At 39.3% G+C, this 27,276-nt stretch overlaps 1 protein-coding gene across 1 annotated transcript in view; it reads right to left on the reverse strand.

Annotated features, from left to right (window-relative positions):
* WASHC5 (WASH complex subunit 5) overlaps positions 1–27,276 on the reverse strand; it is a 1,015,994-nt gene that overhangs the window by 749,494 nt on the left and 239,224 nt on the right. Inside the window, exon 7 of the mRNA XM_044066602.1 lies at positions 10,737–10,850. Coding sequence (XP_043922537.1) covers positions 10,737–10,850 — 114 coding nt within the window. The remainder of the gene's footprint in view (positions 1–10,736; positions 10,851–27,276) is intronic.

Raw genomic sequence — 27,276 nt, forward strand, 5'->3', positions numbered from 1 at the left:
AAGCGACAGCCCGAGACGTCGTGGTCTGGGCCTAAACAAGGTATGCAGAGGGAATGGAAATCCTTATGCGGTATTTGCTTCCCACAAGAAATACAATTATTAACTTTTTCTGACATCGGTCTGAGGCAAGAAAAGGTTCCCCAACGGGGTACTTAGCTTTAATGAAGACTTCGGTTTCCAAAATTTTCGTAATTCAGGAGCTGGCCGACCGGCACTTGCGAACTGCTTCTGCTTCGGGCACCGCGCGGCAAAAAAGACTGAAGAACATGGCGTCGGCTGTGTCTTATATACTCTGGCTTCACTGACGTCAGAAGAGAAAGCGACAACAACCGACGCCGGACCAAGACTTTGGAATTCGAGGGACCGCCTGACGGCAGAGAACCCATCTGTGATTACTGCAGCTGTATGCACGATGAACATCCTTTTTACACCCACTCAACATGGCTTCCACTCTAACCATAGCACTGCTACAGCTCTCCTATCATTTACACATATGGTAGCTGAGGCCCATGACAAAAAACACTTCATATCCTCTCTTTTCCTCGACCTCTCCAAAGCCTTCAACACTGTCTCTCATCCTTTACTTCTAACTAAACTCGTTAACCTCAATCTATCTGCTTCCACCCTAGCCCTTTTCTCTAGCTACCTGTCTCATAGACAATCTGTTCGATGGCTCTCCTCCTGCTCACCCTACCTTCCAGTGACAACCGGGGTATCCCAATGTTCCATCTTGGGTCCCCTCCTGTTCACCATCATTACTAATGAACTTCATACTTCCTGCAAACAATCTGCCTTAATTCAATACGCAGACGACTCAACTCTTACATGCACTTCCAGCAATATCTCTGATCTTCACACACTTACCAAAGACACTTTTCTATCCACTGAAAAGTGGCTGTCTTATAATTTCCTCATTCTTATCCCCCAAAAAACACTCCTGCTATTTCACCCTCGTTCTCTCTCTCACCTTAAATCTACCTTTCTCATCACATCCTCCAATAACACCACCATTCAACCCGACTCCCACACAAAGCTTCTAGGTGCCATCACTGATGACAAACTCAAATTTAACATGCATATCTTTCAAAGTATAAAAAATCTCACCAAAAATTGGGTTTACTTTATTGCAACTGGAAATTCTTGACGTCCAATGCTAAACTCTGCCTGGTACAGGCTCTTCTTCTCCCCTCCCTTCTCTATGCCACCCCAATCCTAACATACAGTCCACTACCCTGGCCAAACTCCAACAAACTTACCACAAAATAACAAGGTCTGTCACAAACATGCCTTATAACTCACACCATTGTCTTGCACTCAACTCTCTACAATGGCTCGAACTTCCACAACAACTCCTTCTATCATAATTTCAAATCACTCATTCCATACTATACAGACCATCCTCCTGCCCTGCTCTGTCCTCCTTAGTGTTCACCTATACTCCCACTTGCACACTCCGCACCTCTAGCCAGCAACTGCTAGACATTTACCAACCAAAGAAAATTATCAGTAAACCTCTGTACAAATCATCTGTATCCCAAGCTTAGAATAAACTTCCAACACACATATGCTCCATTACCCACCCTATACACTCAGAAACTCAGACTTCACTTACCTAACACCAAAACCTGTACATGCCATGACCCTACCTAACTCCACTACTATCCTTTATCCTAATCTTTCTCCTAATTTTTCATCATATTGCCTTAGCATCTTAATCTACCTCCTGATACCCCTCCCATCTTATACTTAACACCCTCATCTCCTACACCTCACTATTGTACTGTTCCCAAAATACTACTTCCTTAACATACACACTACCCCACCTCCTCAAAACTTTTATGGATTGCTCTGACAGTAGTTTTTTTGCTAAACAAGTACCATAACAAAAAAAAATTGTGTATACTTCTACTGATCTGATTTACCTTAATCATTTTATCTAACACTGTGAAATTCTATGTATTTGTATTGTAAACTGCAATTTTATGTATTATAAACAGACTTTTTATGTATTGTAAACCAAACTTTTATGTACTGTATACTGTCTGTAACTGGAGCTTTTTTCCTCGGGTCTCCACTGAAAATGGGCCTCTGGCCCAGCTGGACAAACCCGGGTAACAACTGTCAATAAAATAAATAAAATAAAATATGTTTAAAACGTCATGCCTTTGACACTATTCCCTACTCAAGTACAGTAGAAAACCTAAACTGGGAATAAACCCCAGGTCACCCACTGGATTGCCAACTGGCTCAAAGATAGGATGCAAGAATCAAAATAGAGGAAATTACCTCCACAAGGAGACCGGTCACCAGTGGAGCCCCCATGGTTCTGTGCTGGGACCTCACCTTTTCAGTATCTATTTTTTGAAGTAAAGCCAATACCAAAAGGGTTCTTGCTGACTAAGTTTGTGATAAATAAACTAAGACCAGTCATTGAATTCCCAAATGATTTAGCCATCCTGTGGGAAAGTTTGTCCTAAATCAATAACAGATGCCAAAATCATAGACTAAAACTAAATGCCAAAAAAAATGCTTTAATGTATCCTTTGGAAAGTGTTCTACCCTACAGAAGTACCACACTGACAATATGCCACTATGAGTTGTCCCAGTTGTTTGAGATTTGGGAACTTATGTGGACAGTGACCTATCTTTTGACCAACATGTGTCCATTGGTGTAAGAAAGTCCATTTATACTGCATGGCTTATAAACAAGGGATTGTGTCTAGATCCAGGGATGCCATTTACTCAGTCCTCACTAAGGCAATCATTGAGTAGAATGCTCCCTTTGGCATACATCTATCCAAATACATGCAAAAACTGGAATACCAAGAGCAATACCTTACTAAAAGGATACTAGGTCTAAACAACATGTCCTACATGGACCGACTCAAAGCCCTATCACTATACTTGGTATCCTACAGACTTCTAAGAGGTGATCTGTGTCTGGCATACAAGGCATCCTCTGACCCAATACTGACAGACTTACTGGACATCAACATGTCAAATGGCATCAGAAATTCTTGGCTTAGTGATCTAAACTTCTTCTGTAACCTCAAACGAATGGTTTGGAGAGACAGGTATATTTCATAGAGACCACTGCTCGAGTCTATTTCACATGACTGACTTTTTAAAAAGTCGAATTTCACATGATCAAGACCATGTGATTGTTTAAAAAGCTGAACGAATTGTACTGAGATCACAGCACAGTGGGTTATCAGAGAATGTGCCCTTTCTCTCATTGTAGTGTGATCTTGGAGTTGGTTTATATATATATATATATATATATATATGTATATATATATATATATGTGTATATATATATATATATATATATATATATATATATATATATATATATATATATATATAATTAGCAAGGGGTGTGGGGTGTGCAGAGGTACTTGCCCTCCTGCAAAAACACTTTCTGCTATTTTATTTTTATAGTAGACTTAATATGCATTTTCAGATATGTGCCGCAACTGCAATTTTTATCTTTTATTTATTTACTTATTTATTTATCTTTAGTAATGGTTAGTAATAATGCTAAATTTGAAGCTAAACTGGCCAGAGAAGACCGTTTCCTCCTTTGTATCCAAACCAGAATCAGATATCTCAAGTGTGAAGAGATCTCTCTCCTTGCTAACAAGGTCAACCCTGAGCTGACAGACTGTTAGGGAGGTGGGCTCGTCTGACAAGCTGTGACAAACTCCATGGCAAGCTTTTCATAACTGAAACAGGAATACTCAGGGACAGGGGTTTTCCTTGCAGAATTAAGAAAGGTGAATATTGCAGTCATTCTCTGCACTCCCCACAAACAGGAGCAGCAAAATCAGGAGTGTGTTCATTAAAACTTGCTGAGATATCCTTGGGGTTAAGAATCACCCCGTGAAGCTGAAGGCATCTGAACGGCATGGGTCTATTTCACAAGAACAAAAAACCACATTACCAAAGACAAGAAAGCTGAGACGAGAACTCAGAAACTTCATTTCAATGAACAATCACATAGCCGACACTTTTCCAACAGTAAGTAACCACTGGGCCAACAACTGATGTAAAATACACTTCACAATCTCCAACCTATCCAGGTGGGGAGTTGCACCCGCCACCCTCCAACTAAATATACCAACTCTGGGATCGTACTACAGTGGGGAAAGGGGTAAATTTCCACTTTTTAGCCAACTGGTTACTTACCATTGGAAACGTGTCTGCTACGTGATCACTTGTTGAAATTAAGTTTCAGAGTTCGCATCTTAGCCTTCTCGTCTTTGGTAATGCTGTCTTTCGTTCTTGTGAAGTAGACCAAACTACACATGCCTGGGGACCTGTATTCAGTTGATACACAGAATTATTCTCTCTTTTTGCTCCTTTATAGGACCTGCTTGGCAGCAAAGCCAGGCAATCCTGACCTAAGTGAAACTCCTATGACCCATTCGTCCCCAATCTGCTACCCCTATGGAGACAGCTGGGAGGTAGAAAACAGACCAACTGTCAGATCTGATGGCGTGTCAATCCTCCCTCAGACAACACAGAGATGGAACATAAAATGAAGAAAAGTCTTTTTTAAGGGTTGAAGAAATGCTTAAAAGCGGAAACCTGATAGCTTCCCTTAGGCAAAAAAGATACCGCACAAGCTAGTCTTTAGGCAGAATCTGTTTTCTACACAGTTGTGATGTTTTGTAGAAACATCATGGACCTTGGAAAAAACTTCCAGCAAATTTAGATCAAATCAACAACCAATAAAGACAGCACAAGAAGGAAGATTTAATGAAAAAAAAATCAAACCATGTACTTATCACTTTCTGGATATCACACAGAAAGAACTGATAGATTGCTTTTTCTGACAAAAAAAATGGAAATGGCATGGTCTACTTTTCCCACCTGATATGAGACTAACATCCCTGATATGTGAAGGAGACCCATCTCTGGTCTGGGGACTTCAAAAGCCAAAGAAGTCAAACAAGATGGTAGGGCATACACTTGTGATTAATTCCCATAAATAAGGAGTTACACTGCAGCATGGCTCCTCAGAGCCAGATTCAGCACTAGGCAACCAAGGCAGTCACCTAGAGCCTATTATCTGGCAGGCGGCTAATCTAGCCAAGGGACTGTCACATTTACTTTGTTAATTACACAAAACAAAAGTATGTGTTTTTTTTTTTCAAGGCCGTTCTTCTTTAAGAACACCTTCTGTGAACAGTTGTACAGACCTGTTGCGTTTGTGCGTCTGTTTTCGCACAGACCTCCTGTTCTTCCTTTCTACTCATGCAAGACCATGTTCCATTCTTCCTTATGCTGTTGCTTCCATGGAATGAATGTAGACTCACTCCTGGACAGACACTTCTACAGCAAGTGAGGTAGAGAGTGTGTGTGTGTGTGTGTGTGTGTGTGTGTGTGTGTGTGTGTGTGTGTGTGTGTGTGTGTGTTTAAAATGCCCCATTTAGGGATAGCAGGTGGTTAATTTGCTCAGGCTCAAACCCTGTACTTTAGTTACAGGAAACAAGAGCCTGAATCCTCTACCCCGACTACCAAGCTGTTAAAAAATTGAGTTTCAAGGAGTTGAGTTTCAGGAGCATTTTCAAGGAACGAGAAGTTTACTGCTGCTCATGCTAAGTCTGTTTGCTATACAATATAGTTGCACATTGTAAACAGTATCACTATTGTGTTAAAGAACCTAAAAGCATTGTTAGTAGCACAAAAGGTAGAACACTTGCTTTTGATGCAGAAGGCTGTGGGGGTTCTACTCAACATGTAAACAGACTGCTGATACTGTGTTGTGTTTTAAGAAGGATGGGGTGTTGCAGTCCTGAGTATGTCCTCCTTCGGATGAGATGCCTAGTAACTATGAACCTATTGTCAGTCTGCTAGCCATTCGCTATTGCAATATTACCATTTTACCATTTTTAATGTAACATAGGTAATTTACTCTTCAAGGGCAGCAGGCACTGAATTTGTAGATGAAACACTGAAATATAAAGTTGTTTGCTAAAGCAAAAACCTCTTCATTAGCTACAGATCTCTAATGTCAAATGTCTACTTTAAGATCTGAACATAATCATACTCTACTTTCTCAAAATCAGACATTAAAAACATCTTAGATGACTTACTTCAGCAGAGATTGTTTATATTGATTGATATTGGTGGATTGTAATAACAGAAGCTGGAGTAGATTTTTATGTCTGACATGTTCTGAATCAGGCATTTTTTGTTTCATTGGTTATTGGAAAAATATTCAAAACTCCAAATTTAAAACATGCTCTGCTCTAACAAGTGGTGCAGTATTATACAATGAATATAATTCAATACAATCAGGAAGGTGAATCAAAGAACACATGCATGTATGCATGGTCCTAAAAATATGTGTAAGGGGCCTATTATCTGAAAACAGCCCAAAGGTAAAGTTTATCCGCCACTGGTCAGATGCACTTTCTTTGAATGTGGGTTTCTATGCTGTTTCAATGAATGTGAGTTTCAAAGGCAGAGAAGTTTTAATGCTAAGTCTGTTTTCACTGTGAGACTGTATTGCTTTGTTTAGCAAATGTCTATCCGTGTTTGCTAAAAAAAATTTAAATAAAAGTTTTAAATTAAATCCAAATAATTATTATAAAAGTAAAGCAAAAAAAAAAAACAGTATGCACACTGAGAGGTTTGAACAGTGTTTATGGTAACTGAGAAGAAATAGCCAAGTAATGGGACACTGGAATGGCTGTGAGGAGGCTGTGTATGTGGGGCCCCAATCCACTATGCTGCCTATGGCCCCATTTCACCATAATCCAGCTCTGGTGATCCTTATGATGAACTTTCTGTTATTAGTGTACATTATGATGTTAGACTTTACTACAAGTTTAACAGAACGGTACAATGAAGAAAGTAATGGCCTTTTTACGTAACAATATTTCTTCATATATTATTAATCATTAAGGCAGCAAGAGATTTAAAATATTCAGAGTATCAGAAATAAGCAGTATATTCATCAAAAGTATAACATAGATGGTAACTAGTTAATGCACTGAAATTATAGTAAGATGGGCTGTAAAACACCAATGTATTCATTTCATATTGTATAACACGCTCCTCTCCTCTTGTTAGCACAACAGATCAAATGATTAGTTCTTTAGAATTTAATGATCTGATTACTTATATCACTGGGGCCCTACCATTCATATACTTCCTACCCACCCCCCTAAACCTTCAATAACTGTACCCACTTCTTATCCCCTGTGGTTGCATGTTCTACATAGCTGAAGTAAATGTACTGAAGGCTCTCTTCACCCTTTGACTAAAGCAAGTATTAGTCTTTTAAGAGAAAATGCTTTTTGAGTTTTATTTGTGCTGGGGATAATGATAGGTATTGTCAGTCTATCAGCTAGAAAGAGACATAAGTAACATAGTAACTGGCTGCAATCAGAAACTAGATGGACTTAGCATCCCTTTGGCCCTTTACGTTCTCTACTACTCAAACTACCCCCCCCTCCATACATACACACACACACACACACACACACACACACACACACACACACACACACAAACTATCAATATGATATGAAAGTTTATTAAACTTTGTGCTTAAAAGTGAACACTATGCGCTGATGGAGAACGCTCAATGCCCATCTATCATTTCTACTACTTACTCTTATCTGAAACTATTAAACTGCTCAGTCCCAGCTAACAAACTGTCCACTAAGTCAAATGGCTACGCTTTAAGATCTGAACATATTCATACTCTGCTTTATCAATATCAGACATTAGAAACATCATCTCAGTCAATACCTCCAGGTTATCACCATCCTTACACCTACAAAACAATGGAAGCCTGCAAATGTTACTTAATTCTGTTACTCAAGCACTTTACAAGCCTTAACCTCATAGGTACCATGCTGTACCTTGACAAGTGTTATTTCAGTATATGCTACTATAAATACTATACCGTGATGTTACATCCTTATGAATTCAATTTAGTATTAAATGTCAACATACTAATACCTTCTGTGCCTGGTGATGTCACAATCTTGCATACTGAATGCATATATCTGTTTAGAATACAACCATAATTTCATTCACCTATGGTATGTCTATCTCTGGCAGAGATCATAGTTAGAGTCTGATAGGTAAACCATTAACCTAATTAAAAATTAAATAAAAATTAATACAGAAATATTCTTTTCTCCAAGTTTTTTCTTCCTCTGTGTGAACATATTCAAGTTCAAAAACTTAAACTACCCAAATGTACCAGTTTCAAGAATTACAACAAAAACCTAGCCAAGCTAGTGTTTTCACTGTGTGATACCTTAAACCTCAACATCCTGTAATATATGCCCATGTGATATATGCAAATGCCTCTTAAGATCATTAAGTGTTTCAGCTATATGGATTCTGAATTGCCATGACGTTTTACTTTTCAAGTCCTTATGGACACATTCAGACCAAAAAAAGTCAAACATCACTAGCTGTGGACATGCATGTTTCAGCCTCCTTATGACCTCATCAGCACAGCTAAGTGGACTTTTTGGCTATACTTTTGAAACACAGGGGTCTTTAAACCCAACTGATGTCCACAACTATTACGGTGTCAGCAAAATATCTCAAATAATATCCAAACCAAACAGTAAAAAGGTCACACAGGCAAACCAATTACAAAAAAAAGTAAAAAGTCATGGACATTCAGAAGCCATACAGCTGAAAACACGATGTCCTTAAGGCTTCATTGCCATATATCCCATGGGCCTCTATTACAGAAGATTTAAGGTATCACATAGTGAAAATGCTAGCTTGGCTAGGTTTTTCTTGCAGTTTTTATTAATTTGTCAGTGTGACCGTTTTATTCTTTGGTTTGGAAGTTTCAAGAATAACATATTTCTCCGTAATTATAATCAGTGATGGAGATACTGGCATTTTTGGCCTCTAAAAAACAATGAATATGCAGCTTCTTTTTCGATGTTTTATAGACTGCGTTGTACCATGTCATAGCAGCTTTTAATAGTGATCTGTCCATTAGAATCGCTTGCTATATGTTGTTTTATAATTAACTTTTTTACATTTCCATCATTCTTTTCAATCTTTTCATCATTCTTAACTGCTTAGATATCTTTGATGAACCACCTTTACACTTTCTGTTAGATTCTTTACTTTTCTCCACCTTCTAGCTTATCATTGTTGCAGTTCATTTTTTCAGTAATGCAAGTTTTCAAAACTGCAAGTCTCTCTCATAATCTTAGGGCTTCTGTAAAATCCATCACAATTAAAATATTAAAATTTCAATAGTATACATAACTCTTTGGGTGCTATTTGCCTGCTGCAGGCATGATGTCTTACCAGCTTAAATGGAAATTAGATTACCCTCCCAAAATTCCAAAGACAGCAGCAAAATAATTACCTAGAATTCTGAAAAATATACATATATATATATATATATATATATATATATATACACACACACAATTTTGTTATTTGTTACATGGAGACAATGCCAAAACAACCAATTAAGCTACATACAAATGGAAACGGTCACAGTTCTGAAGTGAAAAGCACTGAAGATTGCACGAGCTAATGCTGCTTTTTAAAAGGGCATGTGACAATCAACAGCAGGACATGCACTAGCATCATGAATGGGCACTTCTGACTGCTTTAAAAACCAGCTTGCCAACAACTTTCAATGAAGAAAAGTAAATTTGTTAAAACAAGTGGAAGGTGTGCACACAGCACTGAAATGACCAGGACTGGGATGTGGTCTCAGTGGTCCCAAGCAGGTGAACTTGTGTGTGAAATCATACAGAAACAAAGGTAGAGTGTAGAATACCCTCAGTGATATGACTGCTCATGTCAGCCAAAGCAATTGTAATTACGTCCCTAGTATTAATACCCTCATTCCAGAGATGCTGGCAACAGCACAAAACATGGATGCTTGGATAATCGCACCTCCAGTCAGCTCTTGCCCCTATACTGTGGATAGCCAGAAAAAGGGAATGAATGGGCTCAAGACACACTGGGGGAGGCATTCTGATCAGCAGGCATGGAGGCACTAAGAATACAGAAAAAATACTTCTACAAGAATCTTTCTTGGAGAAAGATGAAACTTTTCCTCCCTATACTATGCTTTAGCCCAGTTATTAAAGGTCTTGGTGCAGAACATTTTCTATAGCTGTACAAACACTAAGCCCAGGGTGAAAACAATCATACATAACTGTGACATTATACAGCTCAAGTTGTAAACATTTTCAGCCATTTCTCACCGTCTCAAAACTCACTACGGCTGATGCTTTGCCTCCCTTTATTCATTTTAGTCAGGCACACTAGTAGCCAATGTTTCTTTCTGTGGCTGATGTGGGAATGCTGCCTGGTTAAGTAATCTGTTCACAGACAAATTGCAAGTGCGTTTCTGAAGGATTCACACATTCAGCACTACAAGATGAAAGTGTTTTAGCAGGTCATAATATTATAAACTAAACTACTAGACAATGGTCTCTGCGAATTGGTGGTAGCCATTATGAAGTCTCTACTGGACAACACATGGTTTTTAATCTCACCACACCATACAGCAAAGTAACCCATAGAGCCCAGACAGAGCAAGTATGTTCATTTTGTTGGCTAATCATTCTTCAGATATCCAAAAAACCTTTACTCCATTCCATCTGAAATACTGCTCAAGAAGTCCTTTGTACTTTGACATACCCCTCAGCTAAGCTCTAGTTCATGTTTTACTATATATGCAATTCAGTGTCATCACAAAATCTCCACTTTACCTGCTCTTTTATATTTGCTTGATCCAGTGTGTAATTCAGGGCTGTTCTGGCTGCTTTGTAGGGCTCCCATGCTTCTGCTAAATTCACAGTTATTCCCATGTAGATGCTAATGACCTAAAAAAGAAAATCAGACAATCTGGTCATACATGGCACTGTATGTATAAGCTTGGATGTCAAGTAAGAACTGCTGACTAATACATTATTTTACTACCCATGCTGAGCCTGCAAGTGATCAAATTTGATCAGTGCTCTACCACCTAAACAAAATTAAATAAATGTACGCTACTTAATAATCAGGTAGGTGATTGATCTGATCATCATTTATGGCCATGACCTATGGTAAATACAAGGTACATAGACATAAATTCAGCCATAAATCTAAACACATAATTATGCAACATAATGTGAAACCACAACAAAACAAAATTAATAGTCACAACAGCTACAATCTAATATCAAATTCCATTCTGAGCGTTAACAGTGGTTTCACAGATAAAAGTTTCAGACATAATTAAAACACTGCATTAAAAGCCAGGTTCAAAGTAACTTGATGTTTAGAAAGCTCTGAAAGAGTTCAAGCAGCTTTTTTTAAAATATGGAATGATCAGAAACAGTTCTAAGACAGATAAACTAGTGCAAGTTGCTGGTCCAAGTTCAGAAAAGGTTACTCCACCTAATGGGAGGCAGAAACTGGTCTGCTCATCAGTAGTGCCCCATGCCATTTAGAAGGGATGACTATTGAGAAAAACCTTTGTACAACTTAGGGGCAACTACAGGACAATAATGACAAACAATTCAGAAAGTACAGTTGCGTGATGTTACTCAAGATGTTTGAATGAGATTATCTCTGCTGCAGTAAAACTCCTAGTCAATGAGATTAGCTACAAGTGGATATCAGTTCTTTCAGTCCAACATCCACAGCAGACACATGTTCCCAAAGTGCAGCTGGCCTCTTCTCTATGCCAAGAATACCAAGAACGCCCCGATAAGTTTACCTAGAAAACCCCTGGGAAACCTCCTCTGGGACAGAAACAGAGAAAACTGACTAGCAACCTACCCAATATTAACATTTACAAATACTTTCAAAAAAATAAAAGAAAGCAGTGCAGTCAGTCAGCCATTTAGACATGGTTTGTTTAGATGTCGGCCTGCCCTGCATCCTGACATGAAGGAGTCAAACAGGTCTGATTTCCTCAAGCCTTTGGACCTACTGTTTATTTAGTTTATTGGAGTGGAACACTGACTACAAATTACCCATTTCAGTCTCAGCCCACGAATGCAAGAAAATCAGAATTGCATTTGGTGAGAGACAGCAATGATATAATGAAAATTACATATCAGTAAAACACCATTATCAGGTAACAAAATGTACAGAGCACACACATTTGTAGCGTACATTATCTAAAAGTCAAGAGAAATCTCATGTAGAAAGTGAGGAGTGTGTGAAAAGCACAGCTCTGTGCTATTTAAGTGAAAATGAGATGCTAGCTGAACTGAGTAAAGGATGTTAAGAGTTTGAGTGTTTGGTAGAAGTTATGCTAAACAAAACATTACACCAAAGAGAAGTGTACATTGTGAAACAGAATATGCTGTATATGAAGGACAGTAAGCCTGTTACTAATAGGAGAAAGAGACTGGTTAGCTCAGGTTAAGTGACGTAGTTAGATAAGAGGCAATGACATTTAGCTGATAAGAGGAGGTATTTTTTATTTGTCGGAGCATACTTTCCCAGAGTTTAGGACCTAGTATACTGTAGCAATGATTGCTACAATGGAGTTTAGTTTTGGGAGAGGGTTGCAATGTGGAGAAAGAATGGTTATACTTTCTGAGCTGTAAAGGGAGGTTGGATAAAAAAGCTAGGAAATGACTCCACTGGTCACCCACAAGTAAAAAATAAAGTCCATTTTATTAAGCGCTTTTCGTCTCTCCTTCTAGGAAGACTTCTTCAGATAACAGACATGTACAAATGCAAAGTTTAAATAAAAAAGTCATCAATCATGTGACACAAACACCTACATTTAGACACCCTTCCCTATAACATCCACATATTAACTATAACATTTATTTCAATATTTTACAAGTAATGCCTTAAATATACTCTTACTAAAATATTTAGCCTAAAATTCATAATCAACATTATTTATTTCATGTATATTTTTAATGTCTTCATTCTGATGAAAATTAAAATATTAAAATATTAAAATAATTTATCCTGACCCATTCTGTCCATATGACAGCACCTTACAACCAGAGGGTATGGACTCGCACCTTTCATGAGTCTACCTCTCTAGATTTTTCAATTTAAGAATACACATAGGCGTCTGCACGAAGCTGCCACTTCAATTCAAGTTTCTCCAACATTAATGAATTGGGACCAGCATTGGCCAACCTGCATGTGTTTGCAAAAGTTACACATATTACATTTACCCATACCTGTTCGTGTACTTACACCTTTTGTCTTGTATTGTAATATATTTTTCAGATTTTGCCCTCATTGGAACACTATTCTTGGTGCTTCAATTTTTGTTAATAAGGGAGTATAAAGCTGGAACATTGACATAATATCTAGTAATCAGGGCTGTAGTACTGTATTCTCTTGTCCTTGGTACCATACTCATATCTCCCACATTGTTACCTCCTATCGTACCCTTAATGCTCAAAATGGTTTGTAAAAACCACCGGCCCTCTTATCCTGGACTTCTCTAATCAAATAATTGATTAGTTGCTCTGGATAACATCTCATCCTAAACATGTTCCCCAGGTTATTGCATTCCAACACAAATTCATCATCACTGGTCACCATCCGGGCAGCTCTTACTAACTACCCACTTGACTACTGAACGTTTTTGATGTAATGGATGGCAACTAGTAAAGTGAAGGAATGTGTTGGAATAAGTTTCCTTCCGGAAAATCCATGCACAATAACTGTTGGCAATGATGTCTTTCCTGAGGTTTACATCCAAATAGGCTATTGATTCAGTGCTGAAAGTAAATGTGAATGTAAAAAACTGGGTGGGTTGTATTGATAAAATAAATAACCACATCTATAGCTTGTTTTCATCCCCATTATAAATCATAAAAATATCATCCAAAAGCCTAGTGTAATGGATAATCCAGTTGGCAATCTCCTCATTGTTTCTCACAAAATGCCACTCCCAATATGCCATTACTAAGTTCGCTAGGCCGGCACCACATGGTGAACCCATGGCTACCCCAACTTTCTGCAAGTAATACTTGTTGAAAGTTATAAAATTCTGTGTTAGCACTATGTCTATGAGTTCACATACAAGAGAAACTTCATCCTCAGGTGCTCCTTTACTGCGCATCATATAGCTTACCAATTCTACTCCTTTTACATGAGGAATAGAAGAGTATAGATCTTTTATGTCAACTGTAATAAAATTATAAATGGGGTTAAACTCTATTGCATTAATGTTTGAGAGGAAGGTCCAGGATTCTTTACAAATTTGACTCTCCTGGGTCACATATCTCTTCAACTTTTGATCTATGACCTTTGCCAGGGAGTATGTGATACTGTGCCTTGCGTCCACCAACGGTCTCATGGGGGGATTTATTATACTTTTATGGACCTTTGGTATTCCAAAAAATATTGGGATTCTTGGGGCTGGCATTATTAAATAGTTGAAGAGGTCTATATTAATCCTAGCTTCAATGAACAGATCATTTAACCAAGATTTAATTCTTGAATAAGCTCTATTTGATCTAGAGACTTCCCCAAAAGTTTTACTGTTCAACACATTTTCCATCCTGTTGATGTAATCCTCAGTAAACACAATTGCCAACCCATCCCCCCTTTTCGGGTTGCATTACACGTATCGCTCCCTGTCTTAGCCCTTCTAAAAACAATTTTTCATTCTTACTAGTGTTTTGGACAAATATATTCTGCCTGTTGCCTTGTTTTATTATGCTTCGTAAGTCCAACTCACAAATTTGTTCGAAAAGATGCAAAGTAGGGTGTAAAGGTGGATAAAATGTACTAGCCAATTTATACTCATTCATGACATTATTGTCTTGACCAAATAACACCCTAAAGTTTAGTTTTCTTACGAAAAGTTTCAGGTCTATAAGTGTATTTGCAATGTCCAATTTTTATGAAGGAACAAAACTCTGCCCTTTGGCTAACAAATCCGCCAAGCTCTGTTCAATATTCATCCTTGTATAATTATATATTTTAAAGTCACGGTCAGAGTTATATACGATCTCACAGGTGTGTTCAGATTGTTCCTCTCCATAAATTATCTGCACCTGTTCCTCTTGTTCGTGATGGTATTGTTGTTCTGACATTGTGGTTCGGCCCCCCTTCCATTCTGGGGTACTGGATAAAGGCGGTGGTTCAGTGCTCTGTTCTAAAAATGTCCTTCCTCCATTGTTTCATTTTCCTCATTATTCTGTATTGTTCTACTGTTTGCTAAACATGCACTTCTCCTTGGTTCTGGTGTATTATGTGTATGGTTAGATTCATCTCCTTGGTTCTGGTGTATTATGTGTATGGTTAGATTCATCTCCTTGGTTCTGGTGTATTATGTGTATGGTTAGATTCATCTCCTTGGTTCTGGTGTATTATGTGTATGGTTAGATTCATCTCCTTGGTTCTGGTGTATTATGTGTATGGTTAGATTCATCTCCTTGGTTCTGGTGTATTATGTGTATGGTTAGATTCATCTCCTTGGTTCTGGTGTATTATTTTCATAGGTTCATACTAGGCTATCTGCCCTGGGGCAATTATAAGCCTAGGAAAAACAACAGCCAAAAGATCCACCAAAACAATTAATTTTGAACTCTGACGTCTCGGCCACAGCCTTCAAGGAGTAAAAGACATGAAAAACTACAGCACAATATATACTAGAGTAAAATACCAATTACATAATTAATTAATAAGAATTGGCAATTAATTAAACAGCACTTTCCAATTAAAATCTTCATTCAAGCCCAAAGGAGACACTGTTTTAAATTTCAACATATATACAGCTTCTTTATACAGTAAAAGTGACTTAATATCTATATTATTGTATTTATAAACATGAATTTGTTCCAAAATAGTACCCTGTAAGCCTCTACTGTCACCATTATGCACATTCAAAAAATGCATGGCTATAGGGCTTGATTCTTTTCTATTTTCAATGTCCCTAATATGTTCTAAGAGCCTTACTTTAAAGGCACGCTTGGTTTCACCAATATAAAACTTCTTACATGGACATTGTAATGCATATATAACACCCTCAGAAATACAAGAAAAGGTGTGATTGGTACTAAACTTAAAACTATTAATATATGGAAAACAAGGTGCAACAAAATTACAAGGCTTGCACTTCCTGCATGGGTAAGTACCTGTTTGACCAATATTATGGTAAAGGACATCAGATGGTAAATCATATCTACTTTTTACTAGGAAATCTTTTATGTTTTTACCCCTACGGTAAGAAAATCTGAGGTCTAAATTCAACCAAGTCTAGACACTGTCTAAAGAACATAAATATTCCCAAAATTGTTTAATAATTTTAACAAATTCTGCAGTAAAGCAACCAAATGTTGATACAAAATATATAATTTCTTTATTTTCCTGTTGCACTTTATAATTATTATAAGATCCTTTAAACTTCACACCATGTTTATTATAACTTTGTTTCTTACCCTTATTCAAACCAATCACACCTTTTCTTGTATTTCTGAGGGTGTTATATATGTATACATATAATAACATACATATAATACATAAATACAATAATATAGATATTAAGTCACTTTTACTGTATAAAGAAGCTGTATATATGTTGAAATTTAAAACAGTGTCTCCTTTGGGCTTGAATGAAGATTTTAATTGGAAAGCGCTGTTTAATTAATTGCCAATTCTTATTAATTAATTATGTAATTGGTATTTTACTCTAGTCTATATTGTGCTGTAGTTTTTCATGTCTTTTACTCCTTGAAGGCTGTGGCCGAGACGTCAGAGTTCAAAATAAATTGTTTTGGTGGATGTTTTGGCTGTTGTTTTTCCTGGTTTTGCTGCTTTGGTTGTTCCTGTGGATTTTACCATGTCGACTGATCCCCACCATCATTTTCCTCGAGTTTTCAGAGAAAATATGGATGGCAGTCAACTCTCCATGGATAATTTCTTAAGTAATTCAACAGATCGAGGTGAGCGTCAATTTGTGCAAAGAAATGGGACAGATAAGAATTTATCTGCCTGGGAGAAATGGGATGAAGACAGACGGAAGCGGTCCTCTAACCCATTCTCCAGTGTTGGAAGAAAAGTACTTGTCTGTGAATACAGAAAGTAAGATATTACTTGATGAACTTGAAAAGAAAATGTGGAAAGAGACTGCCACTTACTTTAATATTTGTGGATTACAGAAATATTTGGAAACTCTAACACCTAGGGGACTAAGAATTTTCAAAGACCCCACTACACCTTTTGATCTAACTGTAGAGACTGAATGTGTGTTCCATAAGAGATGAGTATCAGCAGCCCATAAATGTGTGACAGATTGGATACATATTTTGGTAGAGCGTGACCAGCTCAAACAAAAAGAATTATGCAGTGAAATCAAAAAATTATGTTCAGACCTGTCAGCTAATGTTTCTGTTTCTACACTTGATGAATTTTTGAAACAGAGTAATGAAAAACTTAAAGAATATGAAGCTACACTTATCGAGAGAAAGAAAGGGAAACTACTGAGAGATCTAAGGGACTACGAGACCAATAGAGCCTTTCTCTCAAGAGCCAATCGTAGTAGGGCTTGTAAGCAAGTTAGGTTCCACCGCGAAACAGATAATCAGCGTTATCACAATTCGTCAGCGTCTGAAGGTGGCTACACATCATATGAGGAAGAGAATGTGGAATCTGAATTTCCTTCACTTCCATTAGCCCAACAGACAGATAATTTTCGGAAGACCTTTCGACGAGAAGCATCGTTTCCTTACAAGAATGCCCAAGGCCAGAAACGTCAACGAGAACAGTTTTTTTATGCAGCGGGTGAACAACATGGACAGGGGGGGATTTAAGCGAGGTAAATGGTGACATTATTTTACCAAATTCACAAGAATATGTTGTAAATTTATCCAGTTACATGTTTAGCGATGTGGAACTTTCGGTGTTAAATCGGGGATTAAAGTTTATCCCCACTGTGGTTACAAGACTACATGACATAAAAAAGGATGTGTTTGCATTTGGTAGGAAGCTTCATCTAAAACATTATTTTAACCAGCCGAGTGCATATGCAGATAGTGTTTCTGATGTTGATAATGTAAGTATTTCATCAGACAGTTTTTATTCTTGTACCTCAGAAGAAACAGTAAATGCTTATTGTAGATTTAATACTGAGAATGTTCCTTCTACTAGTCATTTTATTCCAAATGTTTTGAATACTGATGTCTGTAATTTTATTAATTTGATAAATCATTTTACAGAGACCACTTATACAGATTTTATGCGTGACAAAAGTAATATCAAATATAACATGAATTTTGAAGAATGGCAAGCTTTGTTAGCTTTAAGTAAAAAAAGTGAAATTGTTTTTAAACCATCGGATAAAGGCAACAAACTGGTGGTTATGGATTCTTTATATTATTTGGGTATGTGTTTAGACCATTTAAATGATACTACAATATATGAAGTGGTAAATGTTGAAGCATATGCAGCATCTTTGGTGGAATACAAAGAGCTTATTAGTAAGGGTATTAGATTAGGATATTTTTGCCCTGCTGATATGAAGAAAAAATTTGGGACAGATGGTTGTCGTATGGCTCATTTCTATTGTCTACCAAAATTACATAAAAATATAAGTAAACCTCCTGGTAGACCTATCGTTTCAGGATGTCAATATTTTCTTCACAATTTAGGAATTTTTTTACATAACTTTTTGGTACCCCATGTTAACAAGTTACTCTCTTATATTGTAGATGTTTTTGATTTTTTAGAAAAAATAAGGGGTATTACTTGGAATAATAATATGTATTGGATGACCATTGATGTTAAGAGCCTATACACCAACATTAGACATCAGGTTGGTATAGAAGCTACCAATTGTTTTTGGGAGCTTCCCCTTCTACTGAATATATAGTTGAGCTTATACATTTTTCATTAACTCATAATTTTTTTGAATTTAATAAGATTATATATCACCAATTAAAGGGGACAGCCATGGGGGCTGCTTTTGCCCCCATGTATGCCAACTTGGCCATGGGCCTGTTTGAATTAGAGGTTATTTATAAACATATTTGTTTTTGCTCCCATGTTATTAAATACTTCAGATACGTAGATGATTTGATTTTTCTTATAGAAGGGGGTCATTCGTCTGTACATAAATTTGTATCCGATTTAAATGTCAACAGGTTCTTTTTGCAATTTGATGGTTTAAGGATTGGCACTAGAGTCCCTTTTTTGGATGTAGTGCTAGATATTTCAGATGGTCACAATTTGGTTACTTCCATAAATAGGAAATTTGAGGGGGGTTTCCAATATGTACATGGCACTAGTGGTCATCCACCTCATACTTTGCAGGCTTTGCCCTATGGGGAAATGTTAAGAATTTCTAGGCTGTGTAATGAACCATATATATTTAATAATGAATTATCTTCTATGGTACAATCTTTTTTAGGTAGGGGATATAATAAGCAAATAATGCAAGAAAGTTATGAGCGTTTGAATAAGGGTGAGAAACAAAGTTATAATAAACATGGTGTGAAGTTTAAAGGATCTTATAATAATTATAAAGTGCAACAGGAAAATAAAGAAATTATATATTTTGTATCAACATTTGGTTGCTTTACTGCAGAATTAAACAGTTTTGGGAATATTTATGTTCTTTAGACAGTGTCCAGACTTGGTTGAATTTAGACCTCAGATTTTCTTACCGTAGGGGTAAAAACATAAAAGATTTCCTAGTAAAAAGTAGATATGATTTACCATCTGATGTCCTTTACCATAATATTGGTCAAACAGGTACTTACCCATGCAGGAAGTGCAAGGCTTGTAATTTTGTTGCACCTTGTTTTCCATATATTAATAGTATTAACTTTAGTACCAATCACACCTTTTTTTGTATTTCTGAGGGTGTTATATATGCATTACAATGTCCATGTAAGAAGATTTATATTGGTGAAACCAAGCGTGCCTTTAAAGTAAGGCTCTTAGAACATATTAGGGACATTGAAAATAGAAAAGAATCAAGCCCTATAGCCATGCATTTTTGAATGTGCATAATGGTGACAGTAGAGGCTTACAGGGTACTATTTTGGAACAAATTCATGTTTTTAAATACAAGAAGAAGTGGGATTGTCAAAGAGATGAAGAAAGTAGACATGAGTATCAGGAGATGAGGCGCATGGCAAAGAGAGAGGTGGCGAAAGCTAAGGATAGGGCATATGGAGAGTTGTACGAGAGATTGGACACTAAAGAGGGAGAAAAGGACCTGTACCGATTAGCTAGACAGAGGGACAGAGCTGGGAAAGATGTGCAGCATGTAAGGGTGATAAAGGATAGTGAGGGAAAGGTACTCACAACAGAGGAGAGTGTGTTGAATAGATGGAAAGAGTATTTTGAGAGGCTGATGAATGAAGAGAATGAGAGAGAGAAGGTTGGATGATGTGGGGATAGTGAATCAGGAAGTGAAACAGATTAGCAAGGAGGAAGTAAGGGCAGCTATGAAGAGGATGAAGAATGGAAAGGCTGTTGGCCCAGATGACATACCAATGGAAGCATGGAGGTGCTTAGGAGAAATGGCAGTGGAATTTCTAACTAGATTGTTTAATGAAATTTTGGAAAGTCAGAGGATGCCTGAGGAGTGGAGAAAAGTGTTTTGGTACCTATCTTTAAGAATAAGGGTGATGTGCAGAGCTGCAGTAACTACAGAGGGATAAAACTGATTAGTCACAGCTTGAAGTTATGGGAAAGAGTAGTGGAAGCAAGGTTAAGAAGGGAGGTGATGATTAGTGATCAGCAGTATGGTTTCATGCCAGGAAAGAGCACTACAGATGCAATGTTTGCTCTGAGAGTGTTGATGGAGAAATACAGAGAAGGTCAGAAGGAGTTGCATTGTGTCTTTGTAGACTTGGAGAAAGCATATGACAGGGTGCCTAGAGAAGAGTTGTGGTATTGTATGAGGAAGTCGGGAGTGGCAGAGTAGTACGTAAGAGTGGTACAGGATATGTACGAGGGTAGTGTGACAGTGGTGAGGACTGCAGTGGGAGTGACAGATCCGTTTAAGGTGGAGGTGGGATTACATCAAGGATCAGCTCTGAGTCCTTTCTTATTTGCAGTGGTGATGGACAGGTTGACAGATGAGATCAGACAGGAGGCCCCGTGGACTATGATGTTTGCAGATGACATTGTGATCTGTAGTGAGAGTAGGAATCAGGTTGAGGAGACTCTGGAGAGGTGGAGATATGCTCTAGAGAGCAGAGGAATGAGGGTCAGCAGGGCTAAGACAGAATATATGTGTGTCAATGAGAGGGAGGGTAGAGGAATGGTGAGGATGCAGGGAGCAGAGTTGGTAAAGGTGGACGAGTTTAAGTACTTGGGATCAACAGTTCAGAGTAATGGTGAATGTGGAAGAGAGGTGAAGAAGAGAGTACAGGCAGGGTGGAATGGGTGGAGAAGAGTGTCAGGAGTGATTTGTGACAGACTGGTATCGGTAAGAGTGAAAGGGAAGGTCTACAAGAGTGTAGTGAGACCAGCTATGTTATATGGGTTGGAGACAGTGGCATTGACAAAAAGGCAGGAGTCGGAGCTGGATGTGGCAGAGTTAAAGATGTTAAGATTTGCAATCGGTGTGACTAGGATGGATAGGATTAGGAATCGGTATATTAGAGGGTCAGCTCATGTTGGACAGTTTGGAGACAAAGCAAGAGAGACGAGATTGCGTTGGTTTGGACATGTGCTGAGGAGGGATGATGGGTATATTGGGAAAAAGATGCTAAGGATGGAGCTGCCAGGTAAGAGGAATAGAGGAAGGCCTAAGATAAGGTTTATGGACGTGGTGAGAGAGGACATGCAGGCGGTTGGTGTGACAGAGCAAGATGCAGAGGATAGGAAGAAATGGAAAGAGATGATCCGCTGTGGCGACCCCTAACGGGAAAAGCCGAAAGAGAATGATGATGAATATAGATATTAAGTCACTTTTACTGTATAAAGAAGCTGTATATATGTTGAAATTTAAAACAGTGTCTCCTTTGGGCTTGAATGAAGATTTTAATTGGAAAGTGCTGTTTAATTAACTGCCAATTCTTATTAATTAATTATGTAACTGGTATTTTACTCTAGTATATATTGTGCTGTAGTTTTTCATGTTTTTTACTCCTTGAAGGCTGTGGCCGAGACGTCAGAGTTCAAAATAAATTGTTTTGGTGGATCTTTTGGCTGTTGTTTTTCCTGGTTTTGCTGCTTTGGTTGTTCCTGTGCAATTATAAGCCTAGCCCGATTCTGTATGGCTTACGCCACCCCTTGATTTGAGTATACTGTGCCCTTTTTAAGGTTTAGTTTACTGTGCCTCTGTCTAATAGTGACACGGGAGTAATCCCTGGGACAAACCTACGATCCCCCATCTACTTATCGAGAGATTCTTCTTGAAGAGATTCAGTGAGGTGCTCTGCCTCACATGAACTGGAATTCTATTCCAGAGCGAAGGGAGCCTCTGGGTTATGAACCTGTCCCTCCAGCAAGTTCTATTTATTTCTGTGCTGAGGTTCAAGTCCCTCGAGCGTGTGGCTCTGAGGGATCTAGATTTACTGAGGTGCAGCATGTCCATTAATTCTGGATTTGACATAGCTTTGTATGTCAGTCATAGATCGCCTCGAAGTAGGCGGTATACAACTGAGTAAAGCTGGAGTTTTTTTAACTGAACAGCATATGGCATCTGTTTGAGACCCTTGATCCTCTTGGTGAGATATTTTTGGGGTCTTTCTAATTGCTGCAGGTGTCGGGTAAGGTACATCCCAAAAGGGGCATTGTATTCTATGATGGGCCTGATGAGGGATGAATAAAGGGGCACAATTACCTCTCGATCTAGATGTGAAACCCTTCGTGATGAGGTGGGCTATGTAGAAGGTCTTTCTAACCACTTTGGCAATGTGGTTTTCAAAGGAGAGATTGCTATCAACTTGGGTCCCCAGGTCCCTAATAACTTTCTCTGTACTTAATGGGTTTCCGCCTATGTGGTAATTTGTGGGCACATTGTTTTTGCCAAAGGGTATGACTATACATTTTTTGGCATTTAGCTTTAAACCATGGCGCTGGCACTAGTTATCTGTCTCTGTGAGACCTTTTTGAAGGATGTTTGTGTCAGCTGGAGAGTTGATTATGGCGCCCAGTTTGCAGTAGTCTGCGAACTTGGTGAGCCATAGTCCTCCCACGTTTGCCTGTACCTCGGAAAAGTATATACCGAACAAGAGTGGTCCCAGGACAGAACCCTGTGGGATGCCACTTGTGACCGGTTTCGAGTCTGACATGGCTCCAGCAACTCTCACTCTGTGGGTTCTGTCTTTGAGCTAGTTTGTGACCCATCTTGTGACATAGGGGTTTATATTTAAGCTGGATAGCTTATCTATGATGCCAGAGTGGGGTATTGTGTCAAATGCCTTTGCAAGGTCCAGATAGGCTGTGTGGACTACCTTCCCTTCCCTTCATCTATGGCTTTGGTGACTGTTTCAAAGAAGTCAACCAGGTTCAAAAGGCAGGATCTGCCCTTGACAAAGCCGAATTGGGAAGGATCTAGTGTCTGTAGGTCCCCAATGTCTTTGTTTATGAGCTCCATGATGATCCTCTCCATAGCCTTGCAGACTAAGCTAGTCAGGCTTATGGGGCGATAGTTTCCAGGATCCGTAGAGGCTCCACCTTTGTGGAGTGGGACCACTGTTGCTGTACGCCATTCTGTGGGCACATATCCTGTAGTGAGGCTGAGATTGTATAGCTGTTTTATTTGAGGGATTAGTTCCTCTTGTAGTTCATGTAGGACACAACCTGGGACGCCATCTGGTCCCATGGAAGCAGTGTTTTTTTGCTTTGGAGAGGGCAGCCTTCACCAGAGCATCTGAGATGTTTGGGAGGCAGCCCTCTGCCGGGATAGATACTTGCTCTTTTGGGGGGGAGGGGTTGGAGAAGTTTGCACTGAACCTGTCTGCCAGGATATTGGCGATGTCTGTGGGTTCAGTGTATTTTTTGTTGTTTAGAATCAACTCAGAACAAGTCTGGGAGTTGCATCCCAGGTTTCTAACATAACTGAAAAAAGCGTTATGATTGTCTTTGGTGTCCTGTGCAATTTTTCTCTATAAGCTGGCCTTGGAGGATTTTATGAGGGATCGTAATTTTTTGCTAGTATTGATCAGAGATGCCTTCCCTATTAGGGATTTTGCTCTATCATGTAGTAGCTTCCTCCTTCTGTTGTACAGTTTATTTATGGCAGGGGTCCACCAGACTGGACTCCTGCCTTTGGATGATTGGGTCTTGGTTTTGTTTGGGATAGCATGATCCATGCATTCCTGGAGATGTCTGTAAAATGCATTTATATAGGATTCTGCAGTTTGGGCTGTAGTTTCCACTGGCCCTGGGGCCTTGAAGGATTCCACTTCGCTTTTGAGAAGTGAGAAGTTCGCTTTTGAGAAGTTTTTCACTGTGGTTTTCTGGGCTGGGGGTGGGGTCGGGATGTGGACATCCAGTGAAATTAATTTATGGTCTGATCTTACCAATGAGGGATATACTTCTGGTGCGGAGCATAGAGTCCCCATGTTGGTAATGATCAGGTCTACTATGTTGTCCCCTCTTGTGGGAGTGGTGACTAGTTGTTCCATAGCATTTGAGTTTATAATTTCCAGGAATCTTTGGGCTAAGGTGCTGGGGCTTGAGTAGTGCTTCCAGTCAATGTTTGGGTAGTTGAAGTCGCCCAATATAATGGTGTTCGGAGAGATCTTCATGTTCTCCAATGTTTTCAGGAAAGCCAAATGGGATTCCTGACTTTGAGAGGGTGGTCTGTAGGATGCTATAAACTGAAAAGCAGTCTTGCCCACTGTTAGTTGCACATGGATGGTCTCCGATACTACGTGCAATGCCACTGACCTGGAGGTGTGGATATCCTTGATAAATATGGAAACTCCCTCCTTTTGTGGTTCGGTCCGGGTTTTGGGGCCGAAAAGCATGATATGAGGTATAGCCTGGTAGTGCTGGGGTGCTCTCTGGAGCCTTGAACCAGGTTTCTGTCACTGCACAGATATCGATGTTCTCCATACTGAGGAGAGCTTCGAGTGCGTGCATCTTGAGGTTAAGACTTCTGGCGTTTAGCAGCATTACCCTTAGTTTCTTGTTCCTTGTGCTGTCTATGGGGGTGGGTTTGACTTTTGAGCCTTGCCTAAAAAAGGCACTATGGGGGTGGCAAGAGCCTTTGCCAATATCCGAAAGCCCAGTGGTGACAGGTGCAAGCCGTCCCTAGCGAAGCAACGTGGCTTGTCGAGCATGTCATCCTAGGCTGACAGACACTGGATCCCCTTTGAATGACACCAAAATTTTAGCCAATTGTTAAAATTTAGAAGTTATGTACCTACCATAACGTTCCATGTTAGTGGTCTTCTTTCTTGCTGGATGGGTTCGGAGCCGATCCTTGGCTCCGACTCGGCCACTCTAAAAGCTCGAGAGCTAGTTCCACCGGCTCGAGGCTCCCCTATATCCCACAATGCTAGGCGGTAACTCCTCAGATCTCGTTTGAAAGCTAAGGCCAGCAAGAAAATTCCATAAGGAACAAAGAAAAACTCCTCTAGGTCTGTCCTGGCTAGGGGGAAGGAGGGTGGGACGCAAGAAAGAAGGCGAGAAGAAGACAACTAACATGGAACGTTATGGTAGGTGCATAACTTCTAAATGATAAGTTGTCAATCTCGCCTTCATTCTTGCTGGATGGGACCGCGTCCCTAGCACCTTGTCCTGGGTGGCCTATCGGAACAGACTCTTGAGTACAGTGGAATCAAAGTTGGCTCGGTCTCTAGAGGCCAAGTCCAACTTATAATGAGAAATGAAGGTATGGGGAGAAGCCCAAGTAGCTGCAGAACAAATCGAATCAATAGGCAACCTATCTTGGAAAGCTATAGAAGTGGCTAAAGCTCTAGTTGAATGAGCCCTGGGTTTGGATGGCAACTGTTAATGTCTTATCTCATACACTAGGGTAATCAACGAAGTAAGCCATCTAGAGAGAGAGACACTTTAGAAACTGGAAGGCCCATTCTACCTTCTGCATAAGAAACAAACAGTTGGTCAGATTTCCTGAATTGTTTGGTCCTGTCTAAATAGTACCCAAGTTGGCGATGAACATCTAAACAGTGTAACTTTTGTTCTGACCTATTAGAATAATTTGGGAAGAAAACAGGAAGCTCAATGGTTTGATTCAAATTTGCCAGTGAAGCTACCTTGGGCAAAAAAGACGGGTTAGTACGCAAGGACATCCTATCCTTATGAAATACAAGATAAGGAGGTCGACAACACAAAGTATGGAGTTCAGAGACTCTTCTAGCTGAAGTAATAGCTACTAAAAACAGTGTTTTCTAAGAAAGTAACTTTATTGAACATGAAGCCGCAGGTTCAAAGGGGGAAAGAATTAAGGACGTCAGAACCAAGTTGAGATCCCATTGGGGAGGAGGATCTCTGATGGGTGGTTTGAGGAGAAAAACTCCCTTTAAAAAGGCTTTGCAGAGTTTGTGAGACATAATGGAGGACTCTGAGACTCCATCATGAAAGTTCGATATTGCTGCCAATTGAACTCTAATGGTAGATGGAGGCGAACCTGAGTGGAAAAGTTCGGCTAGAAAGTCTAGAACTGATTGAATGGAAGCAGTGAAAGGATCTATATTCTTTGACTGCACCCAATAGGAAAAACGTTTCCACTTGTTATGATAAATCTTCCGAGTGGAAGATTTATGAGAGGCTATCAAGATATCTCTAACTGAGTGAGATATCAGAGGAAGCCTGGCTAAAGTTGGAATTGGAGGAACCACGCTGTGAGGTTCAGAGAGGGAAGGGAGTGGTGCAACTGACCCGACTGATGGGTCAAGAGGTCTGGAACTGGGTCCAGATGCCAAGGTTGCTCCAACAGATAACAGTGGAGAAATGGGAACCAAACCTGTCGAGGCCAGTAAGGGGCAATGAGGATCATGGAAGCTTCCTGAGCGATGGCCTTCTGTATCAGCTGAGATATCAGTGGGAAGGGAGGAAAAGCATACAGAAGTCCCCGGGGCCAAACCTGCACTAGAGCGTCTCTGCTGGGGTGGCCTGGTTGGGGAAAGAGGGTGAAAAAATCGTCGCACTTGCTGTTTTGGGGAGTAGCGAAAAGGTCGCAGCAAGGCCGGCCCCACTTTCGAAAAACTTTCTCCAACACTGAATTCTTCAGAGACCACTCGTGAGGCATGAGAATAGCTCTGCTCAATTTGTCTGCAATCACATTGGACTTCCCGGGGATGTGTGTTGCTAACAGAAATCGCTGAGAAGAAATCGCCCATTGCCACAGTCTGAGTGCATCTCGACATAGGGGGTAAGATCTGGTTCCGCCTT

Source organism: Protopterus annectens, chromosome 3.part1, assembly GCF_019279795.1.
Source record: "Protopterus annectens isolate FY-2018-M chromosome 3.part1, PAN1.0, whole genome shotgun sequence".
In the NCBI taxonomy this organism is placed as follows: domain Eukaryota; kingdom Metazoa; phylum Chordata; order Ceratodontiformes; family Protopteridae; genus Protopterus; species Protopterus annectens.